General features: G+C 37.3%; 1 protein-coding gene and 1 non-coding gene across 4 annotated transcripts in view; both read left to right on the top strand.

Moving 5' to 3' along the window:
- The window catches only part of ARHGAP12 (Rho GTPase activating protein 12), a 153,688-nt gene that overhangs the window by 86,849 nt on the left and 40,255 nt on the right, over positions 1 to 26,584 (top strand). Inside the window, exons 5-8 of one of the 3 annotated variants that reach the window (XM_066386878.1) lie at positions 2,807 to 2,947; positions 4,641 to 4,721; positions 20,035 to 20,160; positions 23,989 to 24,063. In XM_066386878.1, the coding sequence (XP_066242975.1) occupies positions 2,807 to 2,947; positions 4,641 to 4,721; positions 20,035 to 20,160; positions 23,989 to 24,063 (423 nt within the window). The remainder of the gene's footprint in view (positions 1 to 2,806; positions 2,948 to 4,640; positions 4,722 to 20,034; positions 20,161 to 23,988; positions 24,064 to 26,584) is intronic. The other 2 variants (XM_066386879.1, XM_066386880.1) reach the window with 2 other exon arrangements.
- On the top strand, positions 17,173 to 17,332 carry LOC136407187 (U1 spliceosomal RNA). Its single transcript, XR_010751796.1, has one exon. It is a non-coding gene; the product is annotated as a U1 spliceosomal RNA (small nuclear RNA).

The raw sequence follows: 26,584 nt of genomic DNA, 5'->3' as shown, positions 1-26,584 counted from the left end.
TTAGGCAATATGGAGACAGTTTTGGTAGTTCAGCTGGGAGAGTGCTACTAGCCTCTAGTGGATGGAGGCCAGAGGTGCTGTTGAATAGCCTATGATACAGAAGACACCGCCTACAAACAATTCTCTGGTCCTACATGTCAGTAGTGCTGCTGTTGAGAAACCCTGCCTTAGAAACTCAAATACGCATGCTATCAAAGTGTAAAGTTAGTATTTTCTTTCTCTTTAGAGCCATACAAGCTGCTTACATGTTGTTGTGCTGTTGTCTTATATTTTATTTCTATTTTTTGTCCCCTTATTGTTGTACATGGTGACTCTGAAAATTAATCTTCCTATTTACCACTTTTTAAAAAATCACATTTTTAAATGCAAATTAGATGATCTTGGATAGTTTCTACTAAAGTACATACATTTAAATTTCTTTAGTGAGGATCCCGTTAATGATAGAATCCTAGTTTTTGTTTATCTGGAAATTTATTTATTTCGTTCTTATATTTGAAGAATGTCTTTTACTGAGTATACAAATTTAAGTTAAATGTTTACTAGTTGCTTTTTTTCTGATTTATTAAAGATTTTATTCTCATGTCTTTAGGCTTCCACAGTTGTTGATGACAGTTCAGCTGTCAGTCTGATTGTCTTTCCTTTAAGGGTAGCTGTGTCTTCTTGCTGGCAACTTTTACTATCTTCCATCTGTAATTGCACTGTGATGTGATTACATGAAGGTATCTTTTATGTTTTCTGCCAGGGCTTTGTTGGGACCCCCTAAATTTCAGGAGTCCTATCTTTGAGCAGTTCTGGAAAATTCTTAGCCATTATTTGTATGTAGCTTCTGTCCCATTTTCTCTTCTTGTTCTGGAACTTTGAGTAGGTGAATGTTTAGTCTGCTCACTGTTTGTCATGACTCTTGATTTCCCTAATATTTAAAAATGTTATCTCTCTGTCTCTTTGCTTTATTCTCAATAATTTCTAGGTGTAGCTCTTGTTCACTATTTTCCTCTTTATCTACATTGTTATGTTACATTAAACTAATCTTTGACTTTTTAAAAGGTGTTCTTTTTATTTGTTTGTTCTTCCTCTCTTAGTATGAAAAGTTTTAAACCTACAGAAAACTGGAAAGAATAGTACAGTGAGCATCCATATACCAGTGATCCTTCGTGCAGATTTACCAACTGTTAATATTTTGCTACATTTCCTTTTTATCTTCTTCCTCCCTCCACTCTCTAGTAACTCTTTTTTGAACCATTTGGAGCAGACAGCATAATTATTTTATTCTCTTAAGTATATGGACATTTTCCAGGAATATCATTATTTTGGTGAAAGATGAATTTCTCACAGAAAAAGTTTTAATGTTGATGTATTATTTAATACACAGTTAATATTCCATGTTCCTTGTGCTTGTCAAGTAATACCCTTTATAGTTTTTTTTCCTGCAGTGAAGTTTCTAGTGAAGGATCATTTCTTGCACTTATTTGTTATAACTCTTTTTAGTCTTTATTTTACTTTTGATAATTCCAGTACATAATGTATTTGAAAGTCTGATATACTGTCTTTTTCTGCTGTCACCTGTTTTGTGTGTGTGTGTGTGTGTGTGTGTGCGCGCGTGCCTGCGTGAGATCATAATTCTTAGAAATTCATGTATAGAAAGTCTTTAATACAGGGGTTGAAGTTTGTTCTTTTAGAGAGGGTTTGCTGTTGTGCCGGGCAGGTGCCCAGGCAAAGTAGTATTCTGTGAACATTAGAAACTAAATATTCAGCTTTAGTTTTTATTAGCCACTTACCGTATTTCCCTGTGTATAAGATGCATTTTCCCCGAAAAATTTGGGGTCTAAAACTGGATAGTCTTATACAGTGGTTGTAGATTTTTTGCTTTCATTTCCTGCTTTTCCATGCAGATGAGGAGTTCTCTGAATTTCATGATGAATAAAACTTGAGTTTAATAACTTTATGTAATACATTTTTTTTTTTCAAATTTCGGGCCTTAAAATTAAGGTGCATCTTATACATGGGAGTGTCTTATACATATGGAAATCGGTAGATAAGTAATTTGTATTGCATGAAGGTAGGCTTGTGATTAGGGATTCCTGTACATTCCCCATTATTGGAGAGGATTCCTGTCATTTCCTTTGTGTGGAATAAAGAGATATATTTCTTTTTGTGTGTGTGAGAGAGAGACAGACAGACACAGGGACAGACAGGAAGGGAGAGAGATGAGAAGCATCAACTGATAGTTGTGGCACCTTAGTTGTTCATTGATTGCTTTCTCATATGTATCTTGACTGGGGAGCTCCAGCAGTGCCAATGACCCGTTGCTCAAGCCAGCAACCTTGGGCTCAAACCAGCAACCTTTGGGCTCAAGCCAGCGGTCTTGTGCTCAAGCCAATAAGCCTGCACTCAAGCTGGAGACCTTGGGGTTTTGAACCTGGCTCCTCAGCATCCCAGGCCAACACTTTATCCATTGTGCCACTGCTTAGTCAAGCTCAAGTGTTCATTTCTATGATACATGATCTACGTATTGCATTGTGTGCCCATCACCCAAAGTCAAACCATCTTCTGTCAACATATATTTTAATTTAATTATAGTAAATTTTTCTAAGGTTTTATTAATGTGATAAAATAATTATTATTAATTTTACCTCAGCACTTACAATATACCATTTAAAAGAGTGAACAGTTTTTTAAAAAATTATTCAAATATATTCAAGATATTGTGATACTTTTAGTCAAATAAAGTTGATCTCTTAGATTTTCAACTGCTACATACTTGTATTATTCAAAGAAGACAAATCCTTATGTTTCTGACTATTTGTAGCTTCTTTCATCAGAAGAAAACTACCACAGGATTTGTTACAGCCAGTCAGATAGTCAGTGTGGTTCTCCACCAAGGGGTTGGTCAGAAGAGTTGGATGAACATGGGCATACCTTATATACCAGTGACTATACTAATGAAAAGGTACATTCTTTTCTCCTCATCTAATTTTCTTGGTTGAATCCTCTCATTAAAATCATTGTATACCGAACTTTTAGTAGTATTTAAAAAAAACTCAAGAAAACATTCTTTGTTAAAATTCTGTAGTCATGTCAATTGACATCATGAAGACTCAATATGACTACTGACTCATGCTTTTAAACTGCTTACAATTACATTGATTTTCATGGTACCAGACCCACTTAAGACAGACCTTTTTAGTAGTAGGCCTGTTGAGTGTGATTGTTTAGACTTCTATAAACATACTTTTTTATACATTCATCCATTGGTTTCCTTAGGGCCTTGGTTGGCAAACAGAGGCTAGCAAACTGCATGTGGCTTTTTGGCTCCTTGAATGTTTAGCAAAGGTCAGTTTAGGAGTATCCTAATTAAGTTAATAACAGTGTATCTACCTATATAGTTTAAGTTTAAAAAATTTGGATCTCAAAAGAAATTTCAGTCGTTGTACTGTTGATATTTGGCTCTGTTGACTAATGAGTTTGCCAACCACTGCTTTAGGGGTTTGGTCCCAGGACCCTCTGCTTCCCCCACAGATACTATTGTATAATCTCAGAATGCTTAAATCCTCACATTATATAATATGGCATAATATTTGTCTATAACCTATACGTATTTGCACATGGACTACTACAGCAGGGTCTGTCCATATGTCACTTCATTTGCTTGGACTCTGTGTAGTGCTTGGCACATGGCAACCCAAGTTTTATGTTTTGGAACTCTGGGATTATTTTGGGGGGTATATTTTTAATCTGCAGTTGGTTAAATCTGCAGATGGCAAACCTGTGTATACCAAGGGCCAGCTGAATTTTTCTTGGGAGAGTAGATTTTTGAGAGTAGTTTTCTTAGCATGTTACTATGATATACCACCATACTTCTTATACTCCATTTTCTTTTATAACCAAGTTATGTAAAACAAAAACATTGAATCTGGTATTTTATGATTAACTAGTTTGGGAATTCACAATGAAATTTTATGTGTATGCTACATCTTGTATCATCAGCGAAGGTAAATGGTTGGTTGGGTTGGTTTAGGATATAAGCCCTTGGGAATGAATAGAGGTAGGCTTTTACCCCTTACTTCTGCTTTAATTATTTGACACTAAGAACATAAGGAAACAGTAGTATTCATGTATATTACAATCAAGAGCATATATTTGTATAGCAATACTTAGTCTTTTCCCTCTCATATTATCTGTATTGCATTGTATGGAATAGTTTTTCTATTATTATTTAACCATAGTGAGTAAGATGTCTTGGCTGCATAAAGTTGACTTAAATTGTTGAGTAGTTCTCTACTTAAAGATTGAAGAAAAATCCCCTTTTGTTAATTTCTCAATCCTGGTTCCAGGCCGAGTATGGCCGAATGTTCATATATATCTGCGTATATTTGTTACATATTTATGTTGTTAAGTGGTTCTTGAACTACTTGGTTGACTTTGGAGGAAAGAGAAAATAAACTTACATTTAGTATTGAGTTTATTTAATCTTAACCAAACTTAAATTGTTGGTCTATTAGCATAAGGTTATTAAATTTTTTTACATTTTTCTAAAGTAAGTAGAATAAAATTCATATGAACACTGTCTAATATCTCTAGTTTTAAGAAGCTAAACTCACTTTTATTTAAGTTAAAAAATAACACGTCTTCTGTTTTTGTAGTGGCTCAAGCATGTTGATGGTCAAGGTAGACAGTATTACTACAGTGCTGATGGATCTAGGTCGGAATGGGAACTGCCAAAGGTAATACTTCCTAACACTGAATTTCTATTTAAAAATAAATGAAATAATATGAAAATGGTTTCAGTAGATTCAGTTTTAAACTTTTATTCAACTTTTAAAAAGCAGCAAGGTCAGTTTCTTTAGAATTCCTTGAGAATCCTGTGACTGGCTAAACTGTGCATTATCTTTGCTATATATTATTGATCATTCCTCTTAAAAATTTTTTTTTGGTTTAACTTAAAGTTGGTTTTTCATTATTCCTGGAAATAAGAATATTTTTCAGTTCGAGTAATGCCATCTTATATCTAGTTATCTCAAATATATTAAGTTTCCTGCATGAAGTTGGTCTTATGTTTAATCTTTATTTGTAGAGAAAGAAAAACAACTCAATATTCAGGTTTATTCTTGTATGAAATGTGTGTTATAACTGAGTCAGTTATTGGCCGAGATAGGTAGCCTGTGGTGAGAAGGTCTCCTAGGGTGTCACTGGATATATCTTTTCAGGTAAGTACACGAGGACTGAGTTTAAATGATAGCTGAACAAACATTTACATTTTAATTGGTACCTTCTGATATTTTAGAAAATGACTGTAAGCATATCTGTGGCATCAATTATCAGACAGACTTCAGTTTTTAAAGAAATTTTTTCCCCCCAAAATAAGTCAATTTAAAGAAATATATTACTAGTATAAATAAATATACATGATATAGAAAAAAATCACTAGATGTTGTTAAATTGACTGAGTTTGGAAACACTGATCTAGTGAACTATGGCTAACAGTATTTTTTTCCTGTGTGAGTGTTATCTGCCCTTTAAATATTTTATGAAATTACAAGGCTTTGATACTCATAGAGTTAAGATATACAGCCTGTAGTTGATTTCTAGGAATATGCTTTGTAAATTTGTATTGAACCAGTAACTAAAGACCTCCGTTATAACTCTGATAACTTTTAAAATGTTATATTGGGTCCTGGCCGGTTGGCTCAGCGGTAGAGCGTCGGCCTAGCGTGTGGAGGACCCGGGTTCGATTCCCGGCCAGGGCACACAGGAGAAGCGCCCATTTGCTTCTCCACCCCTCCGCCACGCTTTCCTCTCTGTCTCTCTCTTCCCCTCCCGCAGCCAAGGCTCCATTGGATCAAAGATGGCCTGGGCGCTGGGGATGGCTCCTTGGCCTCTGCCTCAGGCGCTAGAGTGGCTCTGGTCGCAACATGGCGACGCCCAGGATGGGCAGAGCATCGCCCCCTGGTGAGCAGAGCGTCGCCCCATGGTGGGCCTGCCAGGTGGATCCCGGTCGGGCGCATGCGGGAGTCTGTCTGACTGTCTCTCCCTGTTTCCAGCTTCAGAAAAATGGAAAAAAAAAATGTTATATTGGTCAACTTACATTGATCTTATGGATCAATGTAGATTGTTATTATGGAAAGTTGATGGGATTTGGGGAGTGTGTTCTTTTGGTTAATTTGGCTATTAAGTATATAGCTCTAGAATTTTCTTATAGTTAAAAAAGCTTTATCAAAACTTCAAACATGCATTTTTTTGGTATTTTATTACATATTTTACATAGGGAATTTGTTTTTGGCCCAGCTCAGCAGAAATAAAACTATTTTATATTTTTAACTACTCTGTTGTTTACATTCATACTTTCTAAATTAGAAATGATACAAATGATATTAACAAATGGTATTAGACAATATGATTTTAAAATTACTATTTGCAGCTTAACATATTGGTGTTAATGAAGATTATTGTTTTAATTACAAAAGTTCCCATGTGCAAAGAGTTGAGAGGATATTATTATATTGTGAGGCTTTATTTTTTTAGAGCAGTTTTGGGTTTATGACAAAATTAAGAGGAAAATAAATTTCCTACGTACCTCCTGTCCCTCACATGCATAGGCTTTCCTATATCAATGTCACTCACCAGAGTGATACATTTTTTACCAAGGGTGAACCTACATTGATACATGATCACTCACAGTGGTCTAGCTTAGGGTTCACTGTTGGTGTTGTGCATTCTGTGAGTTTAGACAGAAGTATAATACTACTTCCCTACCATTATAATATACAGACTATTTTGACTGCCCTAAAAATCCTGTTATTTTCTTATTCACCCCCTTTCCCCAGTAAACACTGATCTTTTTGTTTCTTTTTATGTAACATTGTTTTTACTTAAAGTTAACCATAAAATAGTACCAAGAATGAAGAAAGATTCAAATAAAAATGTATTTAAGGCCCTGGCTGGTTGGCTCAGTAGTAGAGCATTGGCCCGGCATATGCAAGTCCTGGGTTCGCTTCCTGCCCAGGGCACACAGGAGAAGCACCCAACTGCTTCTCCACCCTTTCCCCTCTCCTTCCTCTCTCTCTCTCTCTCTCTCTTCCCCTCCCTCAGCCAAGGCTCCATTGGAGCAAAGTTGGGCCCAGTGCGGAGGATGGCTCCTTGGCTTCTGTCTCAGGCACTAGATTGGCTCCAGTTGCAACGGAGCAACGCTCCGGATGGGCAAAGCATTGCCCTCTAGTGGGCATGCTGGGTGGATCCCTGTTGGGCGCATGTGGGAGTCTGTTTCTCTGCCTCCCTGCTTCTCAGTTTAGGGGGAAAATATATATATATTTAAAAATGCCATGAAAAATAAAAAAAATTTTATAAAGCGGCACAAATTGCTCTTCACATATTTTAGGATTAAAAGTTTTATATTATTACTCCTTAAAATTATGAATTATAATTCAATAAATCATTTGTGGATTTTTAAAATTTTATCATTAATTTGTACTTTTAAATCTGATTCTAACTGAAGGTAATATTATACTACTCTTTAAACATTGAAGTTGTCCTGAGCCCTCTGATCATTATAATATTCTTTTTAAAAAAATTTTATTTTTTTATTATTATTTTATTTATACAGAGGCAGAGAGAGAGTCAGAGAGGGAGAGACAGGGACAGACAGGAATGGAGAGAGATGAGAAGCATTATTTAATCATCAGTTTTTCATTGTGACACCTTAGTTGTTCATTGATTGCTTTCTCTTATGTGCCTTGACCATGGGCCTTCAGCATTCTGAGTAACCCCTTGCTCAAGCCAGCAACCTTGGGTCCAAGCTGGTGAGCTTTGCTCAAACCAGATGAGCCTGTGCTCAAGCTGTCGACACCGCGGGGTCTCAAACCTGGGTCCTCTGCATCCCAGTTCGACACTTTATCCACTGCGCCATTGCCTGGTCAGGCTATAATATTCTAATTTTATGAACAATGGCATATCAGTTGAGTGATATACTAGCAACAGTTAGGGTTTTTGTTTTTTGCATACACATGCGTGGTAGACAGAGAAAGAGAGAGAGAGAAGGACAGATAGACAGGAAGGGAAAGAGATGAGAAGCATCAGCTCATAGTTGTGGCACCTTAGTTGTTCATTGATTGCTTTCTTATATGTGCCTTGACTGGTGGGCTACAGCCAAGCTAGTGACCCATGCTCAAACCAATAACCTTGGGCTTAAGCCAATGACCTTGGGCTTCAAGCCAGCAAACTTTGTGCTGGAGCCAGCAACAATTGGGCTATGTCTATGATCCCACACTCAAACCAGCAACCCTATGCTCGAGCTGGTGAGCCCACGCTTAAGCTGGATGAGTCTGTGCTCAAGCCCACAACCTCAGGGTCTGAAACCTGGGTGCTCAGTGTCCCAGATCGACACTCTATCCACTGTGCCACTGCCTGATCAGGCGGGATATTTTGTTTTTTACATTTTCCAAAAATTGAATAGGAATAATCTAGCTTTCTTTTTAAAATGTAATTGTGTCTCTTTTAAGTGAAAAATTAATATTTCAAGCTTAATATTGCTGTTCCAAAATTTTAGGAGAAAAGGGCTATGCACAATAAGATTAATAATATTTTTGGTTTTTAAATGTACTAGAAAGGATTTGAAGAACATGTCAGGTGTTACTTTTTACAACTGGTACCATTTATAAAAACAATTTAATTGTATGTAGTGATTAAATTGGAAAGGAAAATATCTGTGGATACTGATGCCTAAAATGGGGATATAACTGTCCAGTATTGAAACCTGTCCCTCGCTGGTTAGCTCCATCTGTTAAGAGTGTCGTCTTGTAACAACAAGGTTGCAGGTTCGACCCCTGTCAGGGCACACAGGAAGCAACCAAAACATGCACAACTGATTGTTAAAACAAATGCTTCCCTACCCTCTTCCTTTCTCTGTCTCTCTAAAACCAATAAAAATTTAAGCCCTGGCCAGATAACTTGGTTGGTTGGAGTGTCATCCCGCAATGCAGAGGTTGCTGGTTCAATTCCCTGGCCAGGGCACATACAGGAACAGAAGCTGTTCCTGTCTCTCTCTCTCAGAAAAAGAGAAAGAAAAGTATATAATAGTGGTTGGTTCTATTAGGTTTATAAAATATGAGATCAGATTTTGACTTAAAAAAAACCAGAAGAAAAATCTGCTGAAAGTGTTTCACTGAAAATGGCTTTGAATATATAAGACTACTATTTCATGAACATAATATTAATTAAATAATTTAAACATATGTTACATTGTGTTCCTCTTGAGAAATTTGAATTGTAGCTCCTATTAGTCTGATTCCTTGGAGTAATGACATCAAACATAAAAGTTCTCCTTTGAGTGATTCCCCTCCTCCCCCCAGGTCAGGGTCCACTGAATGGATGGACTCCCAGAATGACTTTACATAAGGGCTAATTTGGAACCTTTACTTAACTGGTGGCTAAATATTCCTATTGGGTTTCTTATTAACTTCTGTTCATTCCTTGGTCAGAGGATGTGTAGGCTTTATTTTGGGACTTCTGGAGATGACCTGGGTGAAAGAATGAAGAGAGGCAATGTATTGAGTTATAGCAAAACTGTAAAGGGTAGTTAGTTCTACAGCAATGGAAACAGATGCTAATTGTGACCAGTTTTGAGTTACTAGTTTTGTGATCTTATTTTCTCTCTCCATTTGCCACTAAGGATAAAGTGTCAGAAGGTTTTGGCAATATCCTGTACTTCCAATTAAATTTGATGTGGCAAGGAGGCTTGAGTTGGGTACAGTATGAATAAGGAAATAAGAAAAAATGTATAGAACCACTATTTAATGGATTGTTACTGTATGATAAAACTGCAGATTAAATCCTGTACCCTGGCCCTGGCCGGTTGGCTCAGCGGTAGAGCGTCGGCCTGGCATGCGGAGGACCCGGGTTTGATTCCTGACCAGGGCACATAGGAGAAGCGCCCATTTGCTTCTCCACCCCCCCTCCCTTCCTCTCTGTCTCTCTCTTCCCCTCCCGCAGCCAAGGCTCCATTGGAGCAAAGATGGCCCGGGCGCTGGGGATGGCTCCTTGGCCTCTGCCCCAGGCGCTAGAGTGGCTCTGGTCGCGGCAGAGCGATGCCCCGAAGGGGCAGAGCATCGCCCCCTGGTGGGCAGAGCTTTGCCCCTGGTGGGCATGCCGGGTGGATCCCGGTCGGGCGCATGCGGGAGTCTGTCTGACTGTCTCTCCCCGTTTCCAGCTTCAGAAAAACACACACACACACACACAAAAAAAAAAATAAATAAATAAATTCTGTACCCTAAGAAAATTTTTTTTTGTATTTTTCTTAAATGAGAAGTGGGGAGGCAGAGACAGACTCTTTGGATGTGACCGACCAGGATTCACCCGGCAAGCCCACTAGGGGAGTGATGCTCTGCCCATCTGGTGCTGTAGCTCTGTTGCAACCGAAGCCATTCTAACCACTGAGGCAAGGCCATGGAGCCATCCTCAGCACCTAGGCCAACTTGCTCCAATGGAGACTTGGTTGTGAGAGGGGATGAGAGAGATAGAGAGAAGGGAGAGGTGGAAGGGTGGAGAAGCAGATGGGCATTTCTCCTCTGTGCCCTGGCCAGGAATCGAATCCCGGACATCTACATGCTGGGCTGATGCTCTACCACTGAGCCAACTTGCCAGGGCTGTACCCTAAGAAATTTAACATTGAAAGTGAGTCTTAAATAACTTCTGTCAGGTAGATTTGTAACCCTGAATTATAGACACTGGAAATTTAACTACTATTTTCTCAATACATTTTTGCTGCTCAGTACTGTATAGGTGTTGTGTTGGATACTGTACAGGGTATGGTCTTGACCCTCAATGAGTGTTTTATAAATTTGGAAAGAAGCAGCATGTTCATATGACAGCTAAGTAAGAGTATATGTACACACATACTAGATATCCCTGATTCTAGACTGGGTATAGGTGAAGGGAACTACAAGCCCACTAGACAGAAGGAAGGATTGGGAGGGAAATATAAAGAAGCATGAATTGAGGCCAGGGCACACAGGAGAAGCGCCCATTTGCTTCTCCACCCCTCCGCCGCACTTTCCTCTCTGTCTCTCTCTTCCCCTCCCGCAGCCAAGGCTCCATTGGAGCAAAGATGGCCCGGGCGCTGGGGATGGCTCTGTGGCCTCTGCCCCAGGCGCTAGAGTGGCTCTGGTCGCAATATGGCGACGCCCAGGATGGGCAGAGCATCGCCCCCTGGTGGGCAGAGCGTCGCCCCATGGTGGGCGTGCCGGGTGGATCCCGGTCGGGCGCATGCGGGAGTCTGTCTGACTGTCTCTCCCCGTTTCCAGCTTCAGAAAAATGGAAAAAAAAAAAAAAAAAAAGAAGCATGAATTGAGAGAGAGGAAACAAACAAAGCATCTCTCACTCAGAATGACTGTTCTTCAGAATTCCAAATAAAACACATGAAGAGCTCTAAATGCTGGCATAGACATGGGAAAATCAAGAATCAGATCATTGAGACTTTAAATATGTTGATCTTCAGGGAGTTAAATGAAGGCTTTTGTTTTAAAAGAACAAGAAATTATTTTAAAATCAAAACATGTTACATGGACAGGTAAATGCAATGAATAAATTAGAAATTTTTGAGATAAAAAAGATAGTCATTGAAATAAAAAGTGTAGTGAATAGCATAAACTATAGAAGGAAGACAAAAAGATTAACATTAATGCATAATTAAGGGAAATGGAAGATAGATGAAGTTTTCTGTACTTATACTAGTAATTCCAAAAGAAGAGAATGGAGGAAATGCAGAAAAATAATATATAAAAATAAAAACTTCTCGGCATTTTCTAAAACTAAAGGAAGAATAGGTAAAAATCAGTCCACATACTGACAAACTTTATTGGATCTGTAGAGCTTCAGTATAGGTAGACAATCTTTTGTACACCCTTCTTTTTCCAAGTGAGAGGAGGGGAGATAGAGAGACAGACTCCCACATGTGCCTCAACCGGGATCCACCTGGCAACCTCGTCTGGGGCTGATGCTTTGCCCATCTGGGGCGGCTAGCAACTGAACTATTTTTAGCATTTAAGGTGGAGGCTCCTTGGAGCCATCCTCAGCGCCCAGGGCTGATACACTCAAACCAGTAGAGCCATGGCTGCAGGAAGGGTGGAGAAAAAGAGAAGAGGAGGAGGAGTGGAGAAGCAGATGGTCGCTCTCTTGTGTTTTCTGACTGGAATTCGAACCTGGGACTTCCACATGCTGGGCCGACACTAATACAGAGGTCAGGAACCTATGGCTTGCGAGCCAGATGTGGCTCGTTTGATGGCTGCATCTGGCTCGCAGACAAATCTTTAATAAAAAAAATGTTAAAAATATAAAACATTCTCATGTATTACAATCCATTCATTTCCTACCGCTCATGTTCATGGTTGCGTGTGGCTGGAGTCAATCACATCTGTCCTCTGGGACAACACCAAATTTTTATTGGATAATGCATAATGTACACAGGTCATTGTATGGTTCTCATAGAATTACATTTTAAAAATGTGTCTTTCATGGCTCTCTCAGCCAAAAAGGATCCTGACCCTGCTGTAACAATTGAGCCAATGAGCCAGGGCCTGGTGACAGTCTTGAAAGCCATAAAAAGGTAAAAGATCAGGTTTCCTGCTGGGGTAGATTACAGGAGTCATTGAGGCCATTCTTTACCCACTCCTGTATTTGTGCTCTTTGTGGTGTATATTTGTGGTGGCCTCCCACTGTGAATCGGCTGTGTTGTCCCGTCATTAACTGCATTCAGTCATGTGATTTGCTTTCACTGATAGGATGTGAACACATGTGTCACTAGCATAGCACTGAGATGGGTTTGTGTACCAGAGCTTGCTTTTTAACCTCTGCTGTCGCCATGGGAGGAATATGCCAGGCCAGCTTTCTGGTCCCAGGAAGAATAAATAGGTGTTTTTAAAAAGTAAACAAAGCCTTAGAGATCTGTGGGAAAACACAAAAGATCTAACTTTTGTTTTATTGGAGTTCCAGAAGGAAAGTAGAAACAGTAATGCAAGGCTTGCAAGGCTGAAAAATACAGAAAAAATGTTTGAAAATGTTCCAAATTTGACAAAAGACAAACCAACAGATTCTGGAAGATGAATAAACACTAAACAGTATAGAACACTAAAGGGGATAGACCCAAAGAAATCCACATTTAAGCACATTGTAATAAACTTTCTGAAAACTAAGGACTCTTCTCCCACCCCACTCCTTCCACCACCCCAGCCTTCCAGTCTGGAAAGCAGCTCAGTGAAACAACACATTACCTGCAGAGTAATAATGATTTGAATGGCAGATGTCTTTTAGAAACTGTGAAGCCGGAAGGAAGTGGTGTAACATTTTTCAAATGTTGAAAAAAAAAAAGACCTGTTAATCCATAATTGTATATCCAGCAAAAATATCCTTCAGGAATGAAAGTAAAATAAAGACATTTTCAGATGAAAGTAAACTAAGAGATTTATCACTAGCAGTCCTTTTCTTAAAAATAAAAATTGCTATAGGAAGTTTTCAAACAAAAGGGATAAATGATAACTGAAGAAAACTTGAAATGTCAGGTATGAAGATACAGTGAATATCTGAGGAGACTTTTGTCCTGAATTTAAAAATTTGTTTGACATTCAAAACAAAAATTACAACATTTATGAAATGCAGCACTTGTGTGTAGAGATGTTTAAGACAGCTATATCAATAAGGGAGGAATGTAGTGTGATATAATTATTGAAGTTTCTACAGTCTACTTGAAGTAATGAAATGTTGATTCTAGTAAAGGGATAAAGTAAATTGTAATCCCAAGAGCAAGCACTAAAAAACTAACTAGATACACTCAGGAAACTACAGACAGTCCTGATTTACAATGGTTTGATTTATGGTTTTTTTCACTTTATAATAGTGTGAAAGTGGTTGGCATTCAGGAAGACCTGTACTTCAGATTTTTAATTTTGATCTTTTTGTGGGCTAGAGCTAAACGTACAATATACTCTTGTGACACTGGGTACCGGTAGTGAACTGCAGCCCCAATCTGGCTTGTGATTATGAGGGTAAACAACAGATACTTGACAGTGTTGTGTTGCCAGTTTTTTGGAGAGTTTTTTGTTTTTGTTTTTTTCTTATTTTTAGCTATTCTGTTCTGAGAACCTTTTAAGGTAGGCTTGACTAAGCTATGGTGTGCACTAGATTAGGTGTATTAAGTACATTTTCAACTTATGATATTTATAACCTACAAAGGATTTTTTTTGGGGTGTAATCCTTTTAAGTCCAGGGTGCATCTGTATAAATTAAAATATGGTAGTAGCCTACATGAAAGGAGAAAGGAGAAACAGGAATAAACAGAACAAAATAATAAATAGTAAAAAAAACCCTGACTTAATCCTAACATAATTACATTAACTGTGAATGTTCTGAACACATCTTTTAAAAGATTTTCAGAATGGTTAAAAAACCATGACCCAATACATTTCTACAAGAAAATCACTTCAGATGTAAATGACATACTATATCACGCTAGAGTTTATCAAATAATCTACAATAAATCTCATACTTCATTGTGAGATTACAGAGGCTTTCCCATTAGGGTTAGGAACTATATTAAAACTTCTCTGTCACTGCTTCTGTTCAACAGTAAAAAGAAAGAAAAAGAAATACTGGCTTATCTTGCTCTCGGAAAGGAGAGCATTCCTGTGAAACCTTTTGTAAGCCGAAATGGCATAAAGTGGCAGCTTTTTCATAAAAGTTAAAGTCTTCTGGATTTTTTTTGCTAGTGATAACATACTAATGTAGGTCTTTAATAAAAGGGAAGTGGCATAATATGAACTTTTGTAAAGAGGAGGATAGCTGTAACAATTGAAAGTTACAATTGCTTTTTTGATTATCAGAAAATCAAGAGACACTGCAAGCTCAAAACTGATGAGAGTTCAGTAGAGTTGCTGGGTATGAAATCAACATAAAAACTACTCATTTCTGTAGTAAATAGTTTGGAAATGAGGTGGGAATAAACATCTTTTTACATTAGCACCAGTATCAGCTATAAGAAGAATCATGACTAAGAAGATGCCTATTGAAATTTGTAAGATTTGAAGTAAAATTTCATAATTGAAGGCCATAAAAGAAGACCTAATAAGTAGTGCAGTATACCATTATCAACTTGCATTGGGAGGCTTAATTTTATAAGTGTCCACATTAGTCTGTAAAATTCACTGCATTTCCATTTACTATCCTCCCACCTCACCTTTTTGTAACTCATGCTAAGTTTTATTTGCAAGCAAAGGTCTGTGAAGAAGCAAAATATTCCTGAGTAGGGAGAATGTGTGTGCATGGGGGCACATGTGACAGATGGGGTTCCCGCCATGGTGATGGGGTGGGTAGTATGGGCACCTTATAGAGAAATAGACCAGAACAGAATAGGAAGCTCAGATGTGGCATTATAGATCAGTGCATTGAGCAAAGACTGAGGAGCCACTGAGCCACTTCACCCGCAGGTGTTGTAAGGTACCAAAAACTACAGAATTAATATTAATATTTTAAGAAGCTTGGAGAACATTTTATTAATTTGGGTTAAGGTGTGCAGAGAAATTGTGAGAATAGTCTCTGTACTGTGTGATTGGCATAACCAGGAAGGCCCTTGGCATTGTATTGTAAATGCAAAGGGGAGGAAAACATGGATTCCCAGACATTCCACCACACCTGTGGGGAAAGGGGTGAATGGCTAGCCAGGTGCAGGGAGAGAAAAGCCAAAATAAACCTTTTCTTATAACTATGAGCCATTTGCAGGCATTTGTCCCCACGGAAACTACCTCTCCTGTGTAAATGCGTGTGATTCTGGACAGAGAGATAGCAGATGAACACTAGATAATATGGGAATGCCTTTTAACATGTAAAAAGATATCTTTCTGCCATTGTGTTGACTTGTAAATTTTGTTTTCTCCAAAAGGATGTATGGCTTGCAAATTGAATATGGTCCTATCATGTTAAAGGACATATGACTATAACCAATAGTGGTAAGGGGCTCCTAATTACAATTTTTGCTTCTGAACTTCCCACTTACAAAACTATAAAAGCCAAGTAGAACAAAGGGCCGGCGCGTGCTCCCTCAGACCACTGTCGGAGTTCCCGCCGCTTGGCCAAGCTAGACAATAAAGCTTTGGTGTGTAATCGACGGACTTTGTTCGTGTCTTCAATGTTTTGGGTCCCTCCAGATTAGGCTTAACAAGACTATGCAATAAATGTTGCTAAGATTATTGGTTATTCACATGAAAGAAAAAAGAACTACATGTAGACCTTACCTCACCTCATACTTTAAAGGCTGTAGAAGGCTTTATCAAAGAATATCTGACTTCAGAGTAAGAAGGATTTCTTACGATTATGAAAGGAAAGATTGACAGATGTGACTGTTACAAAATTCAACAAAATGTCTTCCAGTGTAAAAAATACAATACACAAAGGAGAAAAGATGAGCTACAGACTAGGAAAAGATACATTCAACTCACACAGCTTACAAAAGTTTAGAAACTCCAAAATAGAGAATTTTGTGGGGTTTTTTTTTTTTTGGTACATACCAGTAAGAGAAAGGGCAAAATACATGACTAAGCAAATGCACAGAAGGGGAAATAACATGAAATATTTATATGAAAAGATATTCAGCTTTACAAATAACCAGAAAAATGTAAATTAAAATGAGATAGCATTTTACCCTTCAGGTAGATTTTTAAAAATGTGTGCATATGTACATAGATTTATTTTATATATGTAAATGAGTATGAGTTCAACAATACCAGGTAGGGCAGTGCAAGGCGCTGTGGTTTGCTGTTAAGAGTGTAAATTAGTACTTTGGACATGTCTGTTTAGAGACAAATGATTAGATTGTGGTATTATGTAGACATGAAAGTAAATTAATTAGAGCTGTATACTCACTAATATAGGTAAGTTTTTAAAATAAAAGCATGTCGATTGAAAAGAGCAAGTTGAAGAACGATGCATGTAATACTCCATTTATAGAAACTTTAAAGCAAGTAGTATATGTTTATAGATACATAAGTATATATCAAATTATAAAATGCTTGAGAATAATGTACACTGAAATATGTGGTGCTGCTGGGGAGGAAGAGAGAAGAATGGAATCTGAAAGCTGTATTCAGAGCCTCTAATATGTCTGTAATGTTTTGTTTTTTTATAAAAACAAGGTACCACATATTTACCTGTCAGGAGAAATACCATGATTAGAAGGTGGTTTCCCCAGGGCGAGGCTTATCTGTTGCACTTCGGATGTGCTGACCCCTGTGATTTCCCCAATGTGGGAAATGTGACTGAATAATTTGTGTTAATGGGGACTGAGTTCGTGCTCTCCCTTGGAAAATAACACAAAAAAACAAAAAACATGAAAAAAATCAAGGTACCTGAAGCAGATGTCTTATGTTAAATATACTAAAGCTTGATGGTAGGTTTTCATTTTAGTCTCTAACTTTTTTTATATGCTTGAAATAATTCAAATAAAAATTTAATTTTTAAAGGATAAAGGTATTTTTAAAGGGATTAGAAAAATGTTAAGTTTTAGCCATCTTGTTTAACTAGGGGGAGTGTGTGTGTGTGTGTGTTAACTGGGGTCTTATTTTTCTTTTCTCTATGACACTTTATTTTTGTCTCCTGTCTACACTAGATTTTATATTTCATGTTTCATTTTTGCTTTTTATTGGCTTTTATGAAAATACTGTTGCCTAGTAAAACAATTAGCACATTTAAAATTGTGATTATTACACAGTTTACTTTTACACTATTTTTGTTGCCAAATAGAAAGGATTTTTAAAGTTGTGGGAATTGCCTGACCTGTGGTGGCGCAGTGGATAAAGCGTCGACCTGGAAATGCTGAGGTCGCCGGTTCGAAACCCTAGGCTTGCCTGGTCAAGGCACATATGGGAGTTGATGCTTCTAGCTCCTCCCCCTTCTCTCTCTCTGTTTTTCTCTCTCCCTCTCTCTCTCTCTCCTCTCTAAAAATGAATAAATAAAATTTAAAAAAAAATTTAAAAAGAAAAATAAAGTTGTGGGAATTATAAAGGTAAAAAATTAGGGTGGGTAACAATTAAAATTTATATAGAAGCTCTCACACAATTGTTCATTTTCCTTATTGCTAATGATGATTACTTTGAAAGAAAACTGTAGCCCTGTTTAATAATTGGGTGTCTTTTCACTTAAAACTTCTGGCATAGAAGTTTTTGGTAGCCTTTAAGCTTATTTGTTTATTCTAGAAATAACCCCTTTGTGAACAGTGATACATTTTAAGATTAAGCAAACACCCACTTGTATTTGCCTGGCTTTGGCAAATTTTAATGTGAAGGATGAAGTCACAGCTTTGGGAAACATTTGAGAGGGGCCTATATGGACTTAAGTTGAAGAGAAAAAATGGCATATTGTGGAGAAAGGTGTTAGAAGAGTTTTTAATATAAAAGAATCCCCAAAGATACTTTCATTGAAATTATAATCAGACTCATTAAATTTTAATATTTACTGTTTTTTCTCCGGGTATAGGATAGTCAATATACATATTAAGGATCTTTTGGTTTCAGTAGAAGAATGTATCCATTAAAATCAGATTACTTTTCTTTTGTTATATAATTTATACTTTACTAAATTACCTATGTAAAATATCATAACTCTTAAACCTCACATTTCTCAAATTTTTATGATTAGTGATATGATTGCCATTTCAAACACTTAAATGATTTAATGCCTATGGATAATGTGTTTTTAATTTTACGTGCAATTTTCTTGGCAGTTAGTTATTGAGCCTCTGTACACATTGATCTTCAGACTTAGGATCAACTCTACCTATACTTGGTTATATTTTACCTTTCATAGAAACAAATAGTGTGTTTAGCCTGTAAGTGGGAACAAAAGTAAAAACAAATGAGAAAAAAATCCCTTTAAAAGTGAGAATACTGTTACAGTGTATATAAGCATTATTTTAAAAACCCAAACCAAAAATTAAATTCATGTGATTTTATTTTTTTTATTAAGTGAGAGGTGGGAGGCAGAGAGATAGACTCTCACATGCGCCCCGACTGGGATCCACTGGGCAAACCTCCTACCCAGCAATGCTCTGCCCATCTGGGGCCGCTGCTCTGTTGCTCAGCAGTCCAGCTATTTTAGTGCTCGAGGCGAGGCCATGGAGTCATCCTCAGTGCCAGGCCCAACTTGCTCCAACCGGGAGGGGAAGAGAGAGAGATATAGAAAGGGTAGGTCCAAACGGGAGGGAGGGAAGAGATAGAGAGAGAAAGGGTAGGGGGAGCGGCGAAGTGAGATGGGTGCCTCTCCTGTGTGCAAATCGAACCCAGGACTTGACATGCAGGGGCAAGGCTCTACTGCTGAGCCAAACGGCCAGGGCAGAATTCATGTGATTTTAGAAGTAGCAGGAGGCCCTGCTCAGGTAGCTCAGTTGGTTTGATCATTGTCCCTGTACACTAGGGGTCCCCAAACTACTGCCCGGCCGCATGCAACCCCCTGAGACCATTTATCTGGCCCCTGTTGCACTTCTGGAAGGGGCACCTCTTTCATTGGTGGTCAGTGAGAGGAGCACATTGACCATCTCATTAGCCAAAAGCAGGCCCATAGTTCCCATTGAAATACTGGTCAGTTTGTTGATTTAAATTTACTCGTTCTTTATTTTAAGTATTGTATTTGTTCCCGTTTTGTTTTTTTACTTTAAAATAAGATACTCACAGTGTGCATAGGGATTTGTTCAAAGTTTTTTTTATAGTCCGGCCCTCCAACGGTCTTGAGGGACAGTGAACTGGCCCCCTGTGTAAAAAGTTTGAGGACCCCTGCTGTACACAATGGTGTAGATTTGATCGCTGGTTTGGGCACATATAAGAAACAATGAATGCATAAATAAATGGAACAACAAATCAATCTTTCTCTCTACCTCTCACTTCCTCTTTCCTTTCTCTCCCTCTCCCTCATCTTCCCCTCCCTCTCCAGTCTCTTCCTCTTCCTTTGGGAGCCAACCTGTTTAGGTTTTTGTTTTGTTTGTTATTTATGAAGTATATTCTTTTTCTTTAGTATAATGCTTCATCCCAGCAACAAAGAGAAATAATTAAAAGTAGGAGCCTGGACAGGCGGCTACAAGAACCAATAGTATTAACAAAGTGGAGACATAGCACCATTGTGCTGGACACCAATGACAAGGTAAGACTTTTTGAGAAATTCTGTTGGGAATTTTGGTAAATTCTTTATTATTTTATTTTCTCCTTAGCTGAATCTCATACCTTACTGACTGCTGTTTTATTGTATATGGCATCAGTTTGTCCTGAAGTAGGTTTTCGGTTAAGTGTTTTACTTTCTGCACAATGTACCCTCTAACCTGTAGCTTAATTATGTACAGGTACCTTGATACATTTGAGCCTGTAGTTGACAGGTTTTTTTGATAACCTTATTTTAAAGTCACATATCTGTTCACTGTCTTCCATCTCTAGCAGGTTTTATAAGTAAACACATGTAATTAATTTTTGCCACCCAGGGTAGGTTGGAATCCTACACTCTCTGTTTCTCTGAATTCTCTCCACGAAAAGTGTTTATCAATCTGAGAAGTAATGTTCTCTGTTTCAAATAGGGGATGAATTTAGATGCAAACATCAGAAAGGGAAAGCCATAAAGTTTATAACTTCCTGTGACTTACGTCTTTCCATGGCGGCTTCATTTGGAGGATGGAGTAGGAAATCAGTACAGACTTATACTTGCAGAACATTGGTCATACTAATGTTAAATTGTGAAAGTGGCAGTAACACCCCAATACTAACTAAATTATTTTAGAAATATGTTTGTTATTGGGGACTTTTAAAAAACATTTACTGTATTCTTTTCTTTTCTTTTTTTTTTTTTTTTGCATTTTTCTGAAGCTGGAAACAGGGAGAGACAGTCAGACAGACTCCCGCATGCGCCCGACCGGGATCCACCCGGCACGCCCACCAGGGGCGACGCTCTGCCCACCCTGGGCGTCGCCATGTTGCGACCAGAGCCACTCTAGCGCCTGGGGCAGAGGCAAAGGAGCCATCCCCAGCGCCCGGGCCATCTTTGCTCCAGTGGAGCCTTGGCTGCGGGAGGGGAAGAGAGAGACAGAGAGGAAGGCGCGGCGGAGGGGTGGAGAAGCAAATGGGCGCTTCTCCTGTGTGCCTTGGCCGGGAATCGAACCCGGGTCCTCCGCACGCTAGGCCGACGCTCTACCGCTGAGCCAACTGGCCAGGGCCTGTCAATTGACAGGTTTCCTGCATTTTTATGTTTGTTACTGAAAACAGAATGAACTCTCCTAAGGCATATTTCTCTATATTTGGATACTTTCAGTCTTTAGTTCCTTTATAAATTATCTCAAGTGATCAAAGGAAGTATTTTTTTTTCTTTTAGTACTACAAGTGACTGAAATTGGTCTATGTGGAGTTAAAAAGTGGACTTTTGTGGAGCTGTAGAAACTATCTTCACCCATTTTAAGATGGGCTGATAGAACAACAGTGAAAGGAGTAGTTCAGTTTCTAATTTCTGTTTTGTAAAGTTGAATGTAGAGTCATATTAAAGGATTGAAATTCTGGGGTTTGTGCTATTGAAGAATGCTTGAAAGTTGAGGTTAATCTGAATAGGTAAGATTCCTGGAGATTTTAGTAGAAAAACTCATTATATTCCAAGAACCAGCTTTTACAATTTAGGGTGTATAGAAAGCTCCTTGTATACCATATAAATGCTCTAATGTAAAAGCCATTGTTGCTCCAATTCCACTGCCTCTTAATACTGAGCAAAAAGGATGATTATTTTGGTAATACAGGCTTAAAATTTCTTACACTTTTTAAATATTTCTTGCAATCTATTTTTAGTCAATTAGAATAACTTTCATAAAGTTTTTATTATATTTCTTTTTTCATCTAATTATTTCAGAGTTGTGAGAACATGATTTTCTTTAGATCAGAGATTGTCTTATTTTTGGTAGAAATGTCTCCTTCTCCCTCACTTTACCCTTTATAAATAGAATCATAGATTATTGCTTCACTAAGTAAGCTTTACTTTTTATTATCATCACCTAATAATTCCTTTTTAAGATTTGATGCTATGAAAGAGGGACTATACCAGAACAGATTAGCTGACTAATAAAAGGGGTCAAGTTTGTATAACTTGAAATGTAGTCATAGAAACCTGCTACTGTGTAGCAAATGTTAGGATGTTAGTTGTTACTGACAACCTTGGAGGAGGGAGGTGTGTGTATATATGGTGTATCTGTTTGTTTCTGCTTGTGTATATTTTTTACTAAAACCTGTTTGGAGACAATTAAGCTGTATTTACATATGTATATATATTTATTTATAAGTATACATAAGTAAATGTGAAATTGTTTCTTATTTATAATAATTAAAATTGCTATATACTATATAATTACTCCATTTGATGTTTTTATTTCTGTAGGACTGATATGGTATGAAAAATAAATTATAATTAGCATTCATTTTATTCATTTGTTTGTTTTTTAGTTTGTGGATCATCACATCATTCCTCTTCTCACTGTTTTAAGATTAGACATTCTTTTAGAAGTTAAGAAATTAAAAGTGAAACATCTGAAGCAATAAAAAAAAGTACTTAACTGAGGCTAAACTGAAATTTGGACATTAAGTGTAATTTCTTTTTGTAAAGAGTTTGGTCTGAATATAATATTTTCTTCATTAATAGTGTAAATCAGGGATGTTTGATTTGGAAGGTTGTTTCTTTAAGGGTTTTTCCTGTAATCTTTCACTTTCTGCCTGGTTTTTATGTTTACAAATTATATAGCATAGAAATCTGAAGACTTCCCCAAAAAGCATGTTAACAGTTTTTGCATTGTGACTTAATACAAGTTTCCAAGTTTGTTGATAATACCTTATCCAGTTTCATAAGCATAGAAGAGTGTATTGAGATAGATGTGAAGATGAATGTCAGAGATTATTTGGTTTTATAGGAAAATTGATAATAGGTATTGTCATACGATTTTTTGAATTCTCTCTTCCTGAAATGATTTAAAGCATAGGGAAATGGAGAAAATTTAAATAGCGCTTGGCTAATGCTACCGAAAGTATTTCTTCAGTCTTATCCTCCATGAATAGCCATATAAACATCTGTGGTAGAAATCACATAACATGTTTTAATAATTAACAAAGCAGAATTGCTTTAGAAATGCATATTAACAGTTTGCCTCTATTGTATTATATGCTTAAACCTTAAAAAAAATTTTTTGGCCTGACCTGTGGTGGCGCAGTGGATAAAGCATCGACCTGGAAATGCTGAGGTCGCCGGTTCGAGGCCCTGGGCTTGCCCGGTCAAGGCATATATGGGAGTTGATGCATCCAGCTCCTCCCCTCTTCTCTCTCTCTGTCTCTCTCTCCTCTCTCTCTCCTCTCTAAAAATGAATTAAAAAAAAAAAAAAAAAACCTAAAAAAAAAAAATTTTTTTTCTGGTGAATTATTAACCTTTAAATCTGAAGTGTCTTTATTGCATTTAAAAAATCTTATTTCTAATAATTGGAGAGTTAGCTGTAAATTACTTGAAGCATTAATAACAATTTAATTTCTTATATAGCTGTTTACTAAAATAAATTTCTCCTTCTGGCAGTTGCCAAGTAATTCCTGTGACTATTCCTTGCATAATTCTGGCTATCCATTCCTGCAATGCCATTGCAAGCATCTAGATTTTACCTATTTTAAATATGGTTAATTCAAGCTGATGTAACATCATGATTTTAAGGCAACATGCATCATTTCTTTTGAGTAAATCTGTATGTGGTATTTAAATTTAACTGTAATTGGTATAAAATATGCCATATTTCATAAACTTTCTATCTGTAGTTTTCAGATCAGCACCATATTAGTTCTAGAGCTCAATATAGAAGGAAAATAACTAGGTAAATAATTTTCTTAGCTTCCTCTCTTAAGCTCTCCCACTATGAGTAGAAGGAGAAATATAATTACATAAAATAGAATAACACTTTTCATTACTTATTTTTTATAGGAATCTCCACCTGCCTCAAAACCCTGCTTTCCTGAAAATGAGTCTTCTCCCTCTTCACCAAAGCACCAAGATGCAGTTAGTATGATAGCAGATAGTAGCACAATTTAGTTCAGCTACTTCTATCAATTCAATAAATTAGTTTTCTCTAAGCATAATGTTTAAATATTTTTTGGCTTCTCTTAAATTTCCTTGGTTTTTAAATATATATAATTACAGTTAAAATAGATTTAAATTAAAAATCAGATTTTTATCGATTTGAAAGCCCCTTTTTGTGCAAAATATGGTATCTTCATGATTAATTTATATGCTATGTTTGTAAGTGATGAATTTGGTTTTTAAAAATAAATATAAAAATCTCTGGAGAATGCTATCAAATTATACTTGACCTTTTTTCCTCAGGCCATCAGTCCAAAGGTAAGAAGCATTTCCCTCCTTCTCAATGAGTATAGGTGCCATTGTTTTTTTCTATACTGTAAAATACATTGTCAAGTCTATGCAAGGTGAATATTGGGGAGATGTAACTCACTTTAAGTTTCCCCTAAACTGAAAAACTTCGAAGTGACTTCTCTCTAGACATCTGTCTTAACTGGAATGAAAGTTGACCTGCTCTCTGTATCTGAAGTTCCTCCCAGTCTATTTGGTAATTTGTTGATCCTGCTCTTTCCCATCAATGGCTTCCCTTTTCTTTTAGAATAAAGAGGCAGTTTTAATCAGGACTACGAGAGTGTGCATGCTCTGGCTCTTGACTGCGTCTCCAGCCTCCCCTCATACTTCTGGATCTCAGTCTTTCCTCGTACTCTTTTGCTGACCACACTGCCCTTCTTCTGTGTATTCCTCAAAGAAGTCTGCTTTTCAGCTTGAGCTCCTTGCACTGTCGTTCCTTGCACTGAAACATTTTTCTTCCATGTCTTTGCCTGATGAACTTCTCTTTAATCATTCGAGATAAGTTCAAACTTTACTTCCTCAGAATTTTATTCAACTCTAGATTTGGTCAGGTTTCCCTGTAATACCCTTTGTAGCATTTAATTATATGGTACTTGATTGCATTAAATAAAGTCACTCTTTGCATTTTTTGTGTCACCTAGGAACCTTAAACCCTCTCTTAATGCCTTTCTTCCCCACTAGACAAAGAAAAGCTTCATTTGAACAGCAGTGGAGTCACCTCAATAATTATTAGAGTGGCAGATGGTAGCTGTTCAGTAAATGTTTGTGAAATGAATAAATGAAACTTGTAAAGCTTTTGAAACAAACTTTTGTTACTACTTCCTTATTTTTTGAAACTATAATAGACTGTTATTTATTAAGATACTTCTGATTTCTTAGAGCCAAGGATTTCCAGGGGTGCCAAATTTGACTTTTCTCTTTCCCCATTTCCTAACCTAGTCAGGTCTTTCATGGTTCACATCTGCTGACATTGCTCAGGTTGTTCCCCTGCCACCAATGTCCTTGGCTTTTCTTAGTTACACTTTAGAGTTAAAATCTGTGTTGGTTGTTTCGGAGGCCTCACCAGACTAACCTCAGCATGATAATGATCTTTTTTCTGAACTCCCAAGTCACTTAATACATTGAATGGTTTGAAAGTTTCCTCATGGTCCCCTTGTCACCCTACCAAGGTTTTAAACTTTCAAGGGTAGATAGGGACTATGTTTCTACTTTGTATCTTTTGCATTATTTAACACAATCCTGGGTTTATAAACATTAAATAAAGATAAATGTGAACGTAATTTTATTGGTTTTGTTAGAAACACTGTATGACTCTAAGATGTTATTACTACCATACTCTGTCAGTTCACCTAGAAAAAAGTAGAAGCACTTTTAAACTTATTTTAAATATAGGTAATATATAATTCCTAATAAGATTTTTGTAAGTTATTTATATTTTAGTAGAAGGGAATTCCTGGACCTGGAATTCTGCACAGAGTTACAAACGACTGTTGACCAATTATTTTTCCATGCATTAGCCATTTTCTGAATCGTTTGAAAGCCGCCATCCTGCACTCACAGGACTCTCTGATGGCCATCACAGAGAACTGGCTCACCAGTGTTTCTTCTGTTTCATTCTTTTTGTATCTTCAAGTGGAACAAACAAAACAAAGCAGTGAACACCGTTAACTCTGCCTGAGGCCAATCTGTTTCCACAGAGCCGCTCCTTTCCCTCGGAATGGGGAATGCTGGAAACTGCGCCTTTTCCATGCTGGCAGCCCCTCCTTGCTGAGGCTTCTGCCCTCCTTGACTTCTCCTCTGCTCTCTCTTCTCCTTTTGCCCAGGGTTCACCAAGTCTTGCCTATCTTGGTGGACAGGCAATACCCTGCAATAGCAAGGTATTACCTTTACCCCGCTAGTACAAGGAGTCCCCGTCTTTCTTTGTGAAATAAACTTTGGTTGGTATAAAGCCATAAATGGTAAGAAAAAGGAAGTTATAAATTTAGAGATGAAAATTATAAGCAGTGTTAGCTATTGATGTCATTTTAAAATCTCTGCAAATTGCTCATCTACCTCTTCAAACCATTTCATTTTTTTTTTAAATCAAAGCTTTATTGAAATGTAATTCACATCCCATGCAGTTCACCCATTTAAGGTATATAATTCAGTTGTT

Source organism: Saccopteryx leptura, chromosome 5, assembly GCF_036850995.1.
Source record: "Saccopteryx leptura isolate mSacLep1 chromosome 5, mSacLep1_pri_phased_curated, whole genome shotgun sequence".
Taxonomy (NCBI): domain Eukaryota; kingdom Metazoa; phylum Chordata; class Mammalia; order Chiroptera; family Emballonuridae; genus Saccopteryx; species Saccopteryx leptura.
Note: the sequence above shows the minus strand (reverse complement) of the source record. Positions and strands in the feature narration are given on the sequence as shown.